At 41.6% G+C, this 12,979-nt stretch overlaps 1 protein-coding gene across 1 annotated transcript; it reads right to left on the bottom strand.

Moving 5' to 3' along the window:
* Positions 1 to 5,395: 5,395 nt before the first annotated feature.
* On the bottom strand, positions 5,396 to 10,307 carry sbk3 (SH3 domain binding kinase family, member 3). Its single transcript, XM_070967192.1, has 4 exons — positions 9,920 to 10,307; positions 7,495 to 7,642; positions 6,819 to 7,021; positions 5,396 to 6,184 (listed from the first exon to the last, which is right to left on the bottom strand). The coding sequence occupies exons 1-4, from the start codon at positions 9,923 to 9,925 to the stop codon at positions 5,396 to 5,398; spliced, it is 1,146 nt and encodes a 381-aa protein (XP_070823293.1). The 5' UTR covers positions 9,926 to 10,307.
* Positions 10,308 to 12,979: the final 2,672 nt, after the last annotated feature.

The following is a 12,979-nucleotide window of genomic DNA, read 5'->3' as shown; positions in this document are numbered from 1 at the left end:
TTTGACAGATAGACAGTTCCAGTATCTCAGTGTACACAAAACATTCAGACTGTCATCATCCACAAAAGTAGGGCAGCTGCTCTTGGTCATTGAATAAGCTCTGTTACAAGGCACACAAGTGACAGAGCACTTTTCTTGACCTCAATGCTCATTTCTTTAACTAGAACTCAGTCTCTTTGAACATATATGTAAAAATAACACCGACTATTTAAGATAATAAGATCAGAGATGCTGGTTTGTCTGAGTCTATTTTCTACTCTTGTTGCAGGAGATTAGATGAGCATCAGCATGTTGTGTTTGTCCTGAAATCAGCTTGTTGTCGTTTTAGTGGAGAAAATGAAATAGTGAGGCAACTGAAAGACACACATGAACAGAGGCATCCAGCCCCACAGGGCCTCATATTTGACTCTTGCACCATGTGATATAACCAGCAGGTGGAGCAGCGCACACAGACGATGGTGCTTGGGCTGCTCATGCAGTCCTACGCAAGGGTCAGCAAACAGTGAAGTGAGTTTAGGACGTCTTTGATTTTCTCTTAGACTACTGTACTGTAAGTTAAACAGATATTAGCCACCATAACCCAGGTTATCTCTGCAGGAATAGCCAGTGACAGTATATCTCTATCATTCATAGATAGATAGATAGATAGATAGATAGATAGATAGATAGATAGATAGATAGATAGATAGATAGATAGATAGATAGATAGATAGATAGATAGATAGATAGATAGATAGATAGATAGATAGATAGATATAGTTGGTTAATATAAAACAACAACAAGCATATTAACTCAGCTGACCTAATAAGAAAACTCAGCTGACCTGACCTGAACTGAAAAAAAATCACCATGTGGATTCCGAGAAAGGTTGTGATCCATGATAAGCTCAAGGTGCTTATACTCTGTCACCATCTTAGTCTGCTCTTCTTTGATGTCTTTTGAGACTATTTCTGGTCTCAAAAGTCAAGACAACAAATAGATTTACTTGCAACATTTGCAAATGCAAAACTTTAACTGTTGGAATAAGTGGAATATTAACGAATATGGTGGACAGTTTGCCTGTATACATAATTAGACATGTCTCATGTGTAAGGTACAATTCCTTAATTATCAATCTACATAAGCCATCTTTCAATTATCTGTGTAAAGATGAATGTGTGTCAAGGTCATAGTTCACAACACTTTGAAAAGATGCATTTCATTGGGACTGTTACAGTTGCATTGGGAAGGAAACTTGACACTGCACTGGCTTCCATGCACTTGACTAATATAAATATTGCTATGCATACCCCTGAAGTCACACACGACAAAACTCTCACTGGCGCTCACCCCATGGTAGGGCCTAGTCAGATCAAGAGGGAGACACTCATCATCCCCTTGACATATTGGGGCTACACACACCCCAGGGTGAGTGCCGGCAGGGTGGCCCTAACAAGGTCGACTGGGTGAGCCTGATGACAGCTTGACAGATGGAGGCAGTGTAAGCAAAAGAGAGAAGGACAGCAGCCAAGAGGGACAAGCAATCCTTTGAACACATCAACCCGCCACTCTGCCCACACTGCTCTGCTGTGAGGGGAGAGTAGAGCTGAGAGGGGCAGAGATGAAGAAAGAGAGGAAAGGCAACAGTGGAGTAAAAGTATCAGGTGGTGGAGGAGCGAGAGAGCAACGCAGAATGGTTAAGGCAAACATGCCGGATAGTAAACACATGATAATCTCTGGACTTGTTTATTAGTTGCCCAGCAATGCATAAGGCATGCCAGCTCTGTAATACATACTCCCTCGTCGACCTCCTTTTCACCCCAACACACTCCTCCCTCATTCTACTTCTCCCTTACTGTCTCTGCATTTCAACCCGCTGACATATTTATCATGCACTATTGCGTTTCCTATGCAAGATTACACACACACTGTACTTGTAAGAACCGTCATTGACATACTGTATTCCCTGGCTCCTGACAAAATGTCCTGACACTGTAAAAAACTGAAATTGGTCCTCACAAAGATAGTAATACAAGGGCACACACACACACACAAACACACAGGAAATGAACTTTACCATGAACATATTGCAATTCTCAGTAAATACTCGCTCATGACAGACAGTTGTACCATAAACTGGATCATCAGCGCTTCTCACTCTGCAGAAAAGAACATTTGTGGCTCGATATCATCTCTCAGTCCTGGTTGAGCAATTAAAGTCACTGAACCTTAACAAGCAGCCAAGTGGCGGGGAAGGTTGAAGGTGTAGGTGCAAATTGGGCTGTGATGACCCAAGACTTTTGCTTCACTGTGCGGATACATTTCAGACATTTAGCCATATCAACTCTTTATTTGTTCCACTCTGGCCATCAATCCAGCTCTTATATCGTAGTCTGTTTTTGCAGCTATCATCCTCACGACATGTGGCATCTTTTATCAGATATCTGTCCAAATATCTGTTACATCTACCATCATTATCCAGCTGGTTCTCTCCATATCCTTTGTGCACCATAAGCATTTATATTAAAGATATGAACAACTGTCTTCTAGAGAGAGAAACAAGGCAACTTCTGTAACAAATTTTGAACATGCTTTATATGCAGTGAATGTGACACCATGCAGACCACTCTGAGGTTTAAACTTTTGTGCCAAAGTGAGCTTCACTCAATACTGGTAGCATGAAATCTGAATCTTGCTGAGGTTACGTATCTAAATCTGATGTTCTTGGGTTTCTAGATTTTGGACCGTGTCGTTCATCTTCACAGACATTTAGAGGTCTGTCGTGACTTAGAAGCGTACACATGATTCAAAGTAAAATGAGCTGCATTTCCCTGACGGTGCACTTGGGTTTTATTAAGGACCAGCAGTCCTTGTGTATAGCTGTCCTTGTTTCTCCTGTTTTCATCATCCCTGGTCATCCCTGCTATCTGTCCTCATGGACCTCGAGCAGATTTGCACCTCGATTAACATCTTTGTGCTGGCACTCCTATTGTCTCTGCGGTCCGCACCATGTGTTTCCATTTGTCAGGCTGTGGTCCTCCATTAACTCCCCACCCAAGTGTCACATGAGACTTGTTCCTCCGTTTCCCTGAAAACAAAGCATCACAAACAGCCGTTACTAAAGGAGATATCAAGTGTTTTAATGTAAACATACTGTACTATGGGAGATGGCTAAAGAAGTCATGTTGGTATGTGTTACCGCTGACCTGAGAAGAGAAAGGTCCAGGGAGGGAGTGACTGAAAGGGAGACAGGCGCCAAAGTTGCATAAAGTAGATGTGACCACAGAAGCAAAGATGAAAGGGAAAGACAAGGCCAAAGAGGGATGAAAGGAGCAGCGCAAGGGAAAAAGTAATCAGCAGGAAGACTGGAGATGAAAAGAGAGCAGAGACGAGGGAGTTAACAGGCAAGATGGGTCACAGTGTTCCATCAGATTGTGCTGTTACAGGCCTGTGGGCGCCAAGGCAGCCTGACTTTTGCATTTGGGGGGCTGTGGAGTGCAGATAGTCAGCGGAAGGTGATGATGTGCATGGTGTGTAAATAGATGGGTCTGGGGTCTATTTATAAATCCATCTGGAGTGGCCCTTAGCAGGGGTTAGCACAGGTCCTACCGGCATACACATGCACCCGCACTGCACATTAGCAGCTTGCTACCAACAGGGATCCACTCCAAATTGAAACTGATATATTGTGCACATTGCAATGTGAAAGTTAAAACCTAGGATTTCATTTTCTGTGCTGCATTTTTCCACTTATGATTGGCAGTGGAAGTAAACCCAACTCCATCTATTGTGAACTAAAGTTACTTTTAAATGTGTATTTTATTATTTTCTTCCTACTACATTCCTTTCTTCTACAGTGCTAGACAGTTGTTACCATCATGGCACGATTCAGTAAGGGCACAAGTGTGCAGAGTGGCTATAAGCGATATGAAAGCATTCTTTTGAGAGGACAGGAACAGGAATGTAGGTGATTTTTCATCCAGTTACTGTCCTCTGTGACAGATGTAGGACAAACGTCCCTGCGAACAATATGAAGGTCAACCTACTGTGTGTGTAGATTTGCCAATCAACATGTCAATCAATCATCCATCCAAGTGCAATTTATAAATTCTTACATAATAAAGATCGTTTTAGCTTCAATATAATTTGCAGTGAAAGGTAGTATGCCTGGGGTCTGCATCACGCACACTTGGAAGAAGATCACGCTGGTATCGCTATCAGGTTGTATTGTTCAGTCCAATTTTAGATGTGCTTCATGTGTTCTGCAGCACCTGTTGCTTTACCACGTCAGATGAAACTTCTTTCCATATGTATACTTTTCCAGAGTCTCATATAAAGCTCTCAGAAGTTGGCACTTATTATTCATCAATTTTCAATTCTTTATTTTATTATTTATGCATAATTACTTATATTTTAAAATTGGTTTATTTATTACATTGAATATTTAAGTTAGCTCATTACCAATAACGTAAACCCTTAATGAGTTTAGCATTTTCTTTTCTGTTGACACTGAGGTCAGGCTGTGAGGGACCTTATAGTGACAGCAGTGGAGGTTATGGGTTTTAGTTTTAGTTATTTAGTTCTCCTCATGTGGCATATTTTTTTGTACTTCCTGGCTTTGTCTCTTTCCCTGCCCTTGTGATCGCAGATTAGTTTCACCTGTCCCTCATTAGTCTTCCCTCTGGTGTATTCAGTCAGTGTGTTTTCCCTCTTTCAGTTACCATGTCGTCTGCATCTGATCACTTGTCCTGCGTTTGTTTCCTGCATCTGTCTTTGCAGTTCGTTATTTGTTTTTTGGATCTTGTCTCTGCCTGCTCCTGCAGTATTTGCCTGCTTGTTTGTTTCTTCTGGATTCAGTCCTGGATATTAAAACTTGCTTTTTGTTTGTCAAAATAACCTGCCTGAGTGTCCTGAGTTTGGGTCTTTTTCAACTACCCAGCTTTAGATTTACAGTTAGACATGAAGACACTGCCTGCTGTCTCATGTTGAAGTGGAATTAGAAAAGGCTGTTTATCTTAAATGCAGAATAAGAAAGAAATATGTGATTTTGCACCTTTTACATAAATTTGACTTTACATATGTGTAACTTATGAACTGAACTGAAGCTCATGAGAAGCTCAGGTAAAAACAAGAAGTTTATTTTATTCAGGCAATAATTCTGATACAGACTTTTAAAGGCACAATAATACAACTTGAAGGTTCAAATGTCAGACTTTTCTTGTATTATCTACATACTCTATATACTTGAATATATACAACAATGGTAGCTTTAGTAAGGACATTTATAGAAAATCTGAAAATACAGCACCTTTATAAAGTATATGTTTCTATCAGGTTTGTAATTATACACAAAAATACATTTTTCAATACAATTCATTAAAAAACTGTCATGAAACAATTTTATTGAGACAAAGCTTATCTCTCCCCTCTTCCTTCCCTCACCAGCTCCTCTGCTACTCCTCCTCCTCCCTCTCTTATTTTTCTAGCCTCCTTCTCTGCCTCCTCTGCCTTCCTCTTCTCCTCTCTCTCCGTCTCCATCAGCCACGGCCCTCCCAGGTAGCTCAGGATCTCCTCTGGGCTTCCCCTGTGTTTGGGCTCAGGGTGGAGCAGCTCCTTGAAAAGACACATCACTAGTGGGCTGAGGCCCTCAAACTGTGAGGGAGGAGGGTTGTCCCTTTGGTTCTCCTTCATGATTGTGTGACTGTCTGTTTCCTCCTCATCGATCCACCCACCACTGCTGGTCTTCACCTCCTTTTCAGCCTCACTGTTAAACCACTCCTTGTATCTACGGTAGCCACGGTCATCGTGGGTGCTCTCCTCCCAGGGGAAGCAGCCAGTTAAAAGGCAGTAGACGAGTACACCAAGGGCCCAGCTGTCAATACAGGGCTCCACTGTTATCCAAATGTCCTCCATCTCCTCTTCAGTCCCATCACACACCCTTCTCTCCCACTCCTTCTCAGCCTCCTTGGCAGGTTCCACCTCCGGAGTACAGAAGGGAGACTCGTACCAGACAGCGCGAACACTGGAGCCGATGGCCCGGGCGAGGCCAAAGTCACACAGTTTGACCCAGCGGCAGGAGCTGTCACACAGGAAGATATTCTCAGGTTTGATGTCACGGTGGACGAAGCCCAGGGAGTGGAGATGTGTAACCGCACCGCTCAGCTGGGACATCACCCGCTGGACACACTCTTCATCCACCCCGACCTGAAACAGAAAGACAGTCTGGATCAGCACAAAACAAACTTGGTACAAAATTTCACATTAGATGACAGATTAAAATTAGGTGAAGTCTGGTTAGAACGCTACATTAAAGACAAACAAAATCTGCGTCACCAAATGGTTGATGATGCTCTTGGAAACCCCTGCCTTACGTCACGTACTCCCCCTTCATTCAGTGAGAGCAGGGTGTCCTTATGCTTATCAGTACTCTACTGTGTTACTGGCAGTGACACAAGCACAGAAGCTGGAAGTCTTTATCAAGCATGTCTCAAAAGCACATGGTCAGCAGTTACATTTTCCATGAAATCCCTACGACAAAGCCACACTGTCAGTAAACATTTTGCAGATGTGTTTGATATCAGCATTTTGCATCTTGGAAGGTACATAAATTGAAAATGTTTTCTTGTAATCTGGGTGGAAGTGCTTTTCTTTTCCAAAGTAAATGTAATTTCTGTGACACAAGATTGCCACCCAACCTGACATTCCTGCAAGCTTTTCTCCTGCTGAAACCACAGGAAACACCCTCTATTCTGCATTTTGTTTTAAAAAGTATGTTAGGCTGGACATACCATGCAGGACATTAATGGCAGATTTCAAGCCACAAATCAGTCAAACTGACCTCTGACACTATCACACTGTAGAGGTCACCATATAGACCAGCTTGTTGGGCAAAGACATAGTAGGACGGTGTGGAAAAGAAGATGCCGAGGGCCCGTGTCAGAGAAGGATGGGTGCAGTAAGAAAGGGAAAGATTGTATTCACGCAGGAAAGAGGTGAGCGAGGTGGACTGACGAGGGAAAAACTTCAGAGCCATGGGGGTTCCTGAGGGGAATGAAGCAAGACAGCAAGTGTTGAACACTGCAACATCTAATCAGCTTTAGTTAGACGCTGTAAAAAAGCCGTCGCGTCGTCATTGGTGGAACGTGAGTGTTGTCCATCACTGACACTGTGAACAAATATAACTTCCCCTTTGGGGCGACTCTGTTACGCTGCTACACCCCAGTTGCGGCAACTATATCTCGGAGAATGTACCTAAGCACTTCATTACAGCAACAGAAGTGCAAAAGGTTAATAAAAGGCCTCATGTTATTGCATCATTGCAGCAGAAAGAAACTTGAGGCTGAGATAAAGGTTTCCTATTAGGCTGTAGGAGTTTTAGATCATGATCAAAACTCAATTAAGTATATCAGCATTAGGAAATTTGAATGGCAATTGTACACACTCTTGCAGACTTATAAACTGAGATGTAACCGTATCAGGCGGGCATGACCTTTAACCTTGAGTCTTGGACTAACCTCTCTTTCTGTGTACAGCTAACATGACCTTTCCGTAGGATCCCTCTCCCAGGAGCTTTACCACCTGGAAGTGTTCGGATACCTTCAGAGTGGGCATGGACTGCGCCGACAGGAAACATCGCTCGTCAAGTTCCTGAGCTGCTGCAGCCTGTTCACACGTGCACGCACGCACACACACACACACACACACACACACACACACACAAACACACACGCACGCACGCACACACACACACACACACACACACACACACACACACACATAAATCCACATTCAGTGTCACTGCATGATGCCTACAGATGATGATTGGTTCAGTTGCGTCAATTGAAAGGAGATCTGCAGCTTGATCGGCATGTGTTGATGTCAGTGATAGATAACTTCATAGAATGAAGTCTGAATCTCAGGCCAAATATGTTGACGTGTTACCTGAACCTGCTACTTTAAAAAGGACCTTGTAACTTTAAATCTCACGTATCTCATTAGTTGCTATAATGTTATGTTACTAACTCTCATGAGGGGGTTTTGTTATTTACTGAAAGTTGATCCATTTCTTTTCACGCATACCCTACCATCCACGCGCTAACCCTGCATGCATCTGAGAGAAATCAGCCGAACATGTTGTGTGATGTTTACTTTCTCCAGATCTGGCATAATTTCCATTGTCCTATAAATGGGATTAACTTGCAACATCTATGTGATGTCTTATCAGGGCTTATTTGCCACTGCCATTCAGTGTCATTCAAAGCTGTTTGTGAAATCACATCCTTGATGACTTCGTTTGAAGTAGATCCCCCAACACATACCCCAGCAAATTAGGAGGGCTGTGAACAGTTACCACACACGGCTTAACGCAAAAGAGAAAGCGACTGTAGGAGGATGATATTTTCACTTTTGACCTTCCATATGTTGCATAACTGAGCTTAGTGGGCAACCGATTTAACAGTGATTAAATAACACCAGTTGTCACTGCTGAAAATATTAATTAACCACCATAAATGTTATTAAGTAATAGTTTTCATTGTTCCTGGTTTGGATTTGGATACAAAGCCAGAAATAAAAGATTATGACCCTAAAAATGACCGTGAAAGACTGTCATGGTTGATGTTTTCCAATAAATCTCTGATGGTGATGAAAACTCAAATGGTGCCATATGACACTTAAGATTTATTTCTGAGTTATGCCATGCCAGGAGGTTAAAAAAAAATTAGATGGATCTTAGTTATGACTTTCTGCTTGACAAACAAATGGATCTGATGTGCAGCCAAAAATAAGACCACAGGTTTCAACCAGTCCGAGAGCTCTACTTGGCACAGATGTTGCTAAGACCGCTCTTTTTAAAATAGAGCTGATGATGGGCTGCTTCAAGATCAATGGTGCATAGACAGATGCTGGTTTATAGATGCACCAGTAGGTTCCAGTTTCTTCCTCCAGAACAACAGCTTTTCAAACATTGAAAGAACTCACAGAATGACAAAAAGTTTCATTTGTGAGTAAAAAATTGGAAGGAAAATTGCAAACATTATGCTTCTATAGGAAACCCTATCATAATGAGTAATATATCATATATAAATGTACAATAAATTAAATTAAATGTACAATAGAAGTGGTAACATGGGAAAATAGAACGATATAATGTCATATGTGCATATTCGTCTATGCCTTTTCACAGTTTCAAACTCAAAGCACTCCAGTGTTAAGTTCTTGAATTCAAATCTCAGTTGGGTGTCATTCACAGTTGTTAACACATGTTTGGGTTATCACATTATTAAAGTAGATTCTCCAGCTGCTCTTCGTTCCACTCACGCTAGAAATAAATAAATGTAATTTATCACACTGTGGCTCACACTTTGATTTGGTGATTTAGTGGTTCCGATACATTAATCATCATAGATGCATATAAAATATCTGTTGCATTAAGAGCATTCTGATATTTGCCATGTCCCTGTAAACTGAGATGATTATTAACCCCCTATTAGTAAATGACACTTGGTATAGAGCGACAAGTGGATTTGAGATTTATAAAAAGGGCTCTGCATGAGCTAACATAATTAACAAATTTGTAGTCCGCTACCAGTGCTCAGTGTTACAAGCTGAAAATCCTCTCACTGAAATTGTCTTGTTAAACATTTGCAGCCTCAGAGAAATTTTGCAATAAAAAGCTGGCAGTGCATTTGTTCCATACCTGCATGTCATCTCATCGTATAAAGCCACAAAATGCATTTCTACTATGACATATAAAGCCCCAACCATTTGCATGCACAGGAAATAATTGCATTTATCCATGTTTTTGTTGCTATTATTTATGTGTGCAGCACAATATGAGGATTTTATGAATGCCACTCAACTCATTAAACTGACATGTAAGTGTGCATGTAACATGTTGCTGCTGGATTCATCTTCACAGGAATAAAGTTCAATACTTACTGTCATTTTCTGTTCAGTTGGTTGATCTCTGTTCACTTTGTCTCAGCTCTTTGCAGACTTACACTCCTGACAAGTTGCTGCCACTACAACTAGCTACTGTTCTGTGCTGGAGCTCAACAGTATATCCTCAGATAGACTGATAATTTCACTGGAATTGCAGCTAATGTTTTTGCCTTTGCTCCGGAGTCCCATGCAGTAGCACAGAAATTTTATAGAGGAGGCTCATAGATGTTTACTGGAGACCTGGATATTAACTGTATGCTTCTCCCCAGGATACTGAACTCTCTCCCTCTCTTTTCCTACTCTTGTGCCAACTCTCTCTCTCTCTCGCTCGCTGCCTCTCTATTATGCTGGCAAATACGCGTGAAGCAGCTACAAGGCATGTCAAGCCTCTCCCTCTCTCCACCCCCCTCTCTTCCACTATGCAGCAGTGTTAATATCCCTCCATTTCCAATCTGTCAGTCAGCCTGACTACATTAACCTGTCTCTCTCCTGCCTCTCCTCTCCTCAGCTGTCACTCACTTCTGCCCTAATACGCACACACACAACCCTCCCCCTTCTCTTTCCATGTCTCTCTCTCTTTCTCACCCCTCAGTTAGTCTGAGTCACTGAATTCCCCCCACAGTGTAGGATTCCTCATTTAATCAACAGGTATGCTGGAATGATCGGAATAGGCCAACAAGCTGTACCCATGATCCCTGAATCTTACTGGGATTATGCAGTGCACTTAAGCACGCCACTTGACCCTTTATTTGTCTAATATCACTGTCCTTTCTTGCCTTGCTGCCCTTCATTTCTGTCTAAGTCTGCAGGAGGCATTATAATAGAGTTGGAAATATATTAAATCCATTACATTTCTGCATTAACATCCTCTCACCTTGAGTCCACAGTGAAGAACATCTTCAAGATTTTCATGTTATTTTTATCATCATCAGACCAACTTTCCCCTCACCTTCCACTCTCTTGTCATAAAACCAAAAGCGCCTTGCATCTCTTTGCCAAGTGCATATTATAGCCTACATGCCATCACAGACTGACACAGCTAACAGCTGAATCTTTGCCTTGCAAAACACACCATCCTGTACTTTGCTGTCTGCATGCCAGCTCTGTTTCCTACTTAGTGCCAGCTGCAGGTCAGACCTCTTCTCCAGCTCCCATGGCCTCAACACCCTCCTCCTCTGTCTGTACACTCATATACTCTTTCTATTCCCTCGGTACTATATACTACAGGACTATTATTGTCACTTGCTTGATGGCTGTTCGTTATGTAACACAAACACAGACTGCTATCACTACAGCCTGGTCTCTGCTCAGATTACTACCACTGAGCAATGACCTGTGTGCTTCCATGTTTGTGCAGGCACCATAGGGTCCTTTGGCCCCTGCTGTGACAACCTCTGCTACCAAAACACAACTTTCATAGCTTTCATTAAGTTGATGCCAAGAGAGATTCAATTTCATTCACAAATAAAGCATGTAAAAACACATGCGCACATGCAGAGCATAGACTACTATGAACTAGTGCTGTCAAAAATATCGCGTTATTAAGGCGTTAACGCAAAACAATTTTATCGGCGTCTTTTTTTTCTTTTTTCTTTTATCGCGCTATTAACGTTCTTTGTGACCTAGTGAACATGGGGTTTTTTATAAGCTGTGGCCACTGCTAGTAACGTTACAAACTACAGGGTTCGATCGTAAACCGGAGACAAAACAATGGGCACGCCCCACGCATGTTTTGGTCTCGCCTGCTCGCTAGCTGTGAAGGTGTAGGCGGATGTCAAGCGCGAAACGCCGAAATGGATGCGAACGAGATTCTGAATAGAAAGTTTAGTTTCAAAAAGTTTTGACAGAGGCATATGGATACCGCAACTAAAAACAAGCTTACTGCAGTCATATCCAAATAATGTTCATTCTTTCTGGAGAGAAATAAGAGGCTGCGTTGATAAGCCCGTGGTGAATAAACAGAAGAGCATCATAGTCTGACTGCTTGTATGTTCAGAGGAAACTTACGAAAGGAAAGTTTAAACCATGGTTTAACTGCACTATAGCCTGAGTCCTAGTTTACAATGATGTGCACTTTGTAACTTTATTTTGTATCACCCTGTTTTGATCCCTCAGAAAGGGTTGTTGTAGGGGCTTTTTTTGTAACCAAGTATTTATTTTTTTGTCATCTGTTTATTGACAGTGTTAAAATGTGTGAGATTTGATTCATTCAAATGTGAATGACTGCTCAAAATGAGAATGTTAGTGTGAAATATAACACTACACATTGTTTTCAATAAAAAAAAAACCATTTGCACAAAGCAAGCCTATCGACTTTTCCATGTTGATAACAGTATTAAAATGATAATTAATGGGACATTTAGAATAGATAAAAATGTGCGATTAATTTGCGATTAATCGCGAGTTAACTATGACATTCGTGAGATTAATCGCGATTAAATATTTTAATCTATTGACAGCACTACTATGAGCACAATCATACACTGTGGATGATAGAATGTGGATTCATGGATGCACACAAGACAGGACAGCTTTGTTCACAGTTAGTGGCAAGTTACACAACTTTCATCTTTGTTATTAGGTTGCACATATTTATTTTTGAGTGCTTTTGACTATCAAAAAAGTGTTTTTCTTCGGAGAGGCAGGCGAAGCAGCTGTCAATCAAACAGACGGAAGCGCTGTGTGTGGTGCTGGCGGTCTTGCATGCCGAAAAGAAAATAAAGAAAAAATGTCTGTGGGTGCGCTATAACATTAAAAGCAAATGCCAGAGGCGGTGTAAAGTTCCTGCCATTCGGCAAATATTTGTACATCGACTGGGTAGCAGTGATTATAACCAGTACAACGCGTTTCACGTAGAGGAATATTAAGGCGGGATACGTTTACGCTATATGAAACTGATAACGCCGATTTAAGTGTTAGCCGTGTTACTTGTACCTGTTACTTTAAATCTATCACCATAGATTTAAAACAATGGTTAATGTTACACATTTCCACCATTATCCGACTCGGCTCCTCAGACCAGAGGCTTAACAAGCAATTTTTCAGGCGTTTTTCGGT

Source organism: Chaetodon trifascialis, chromosome 7 (genome assembly GCF_039877785.1).
Source record: "Chaetodon trifascialis isolate fChaTrf1 chromosome 7, fChaTrf1.hap1, whole genome shotgun sequence".
NCBI lineage: Eukaryota > Metazoa > Chordata > Actinopteri > Chaetodontiformes > Chaetodontidae > Chaetodon > Chaetodon trifascialis.
This window is presented reverse-complemented; position numbering and strand designations above follow the sequence as displayed.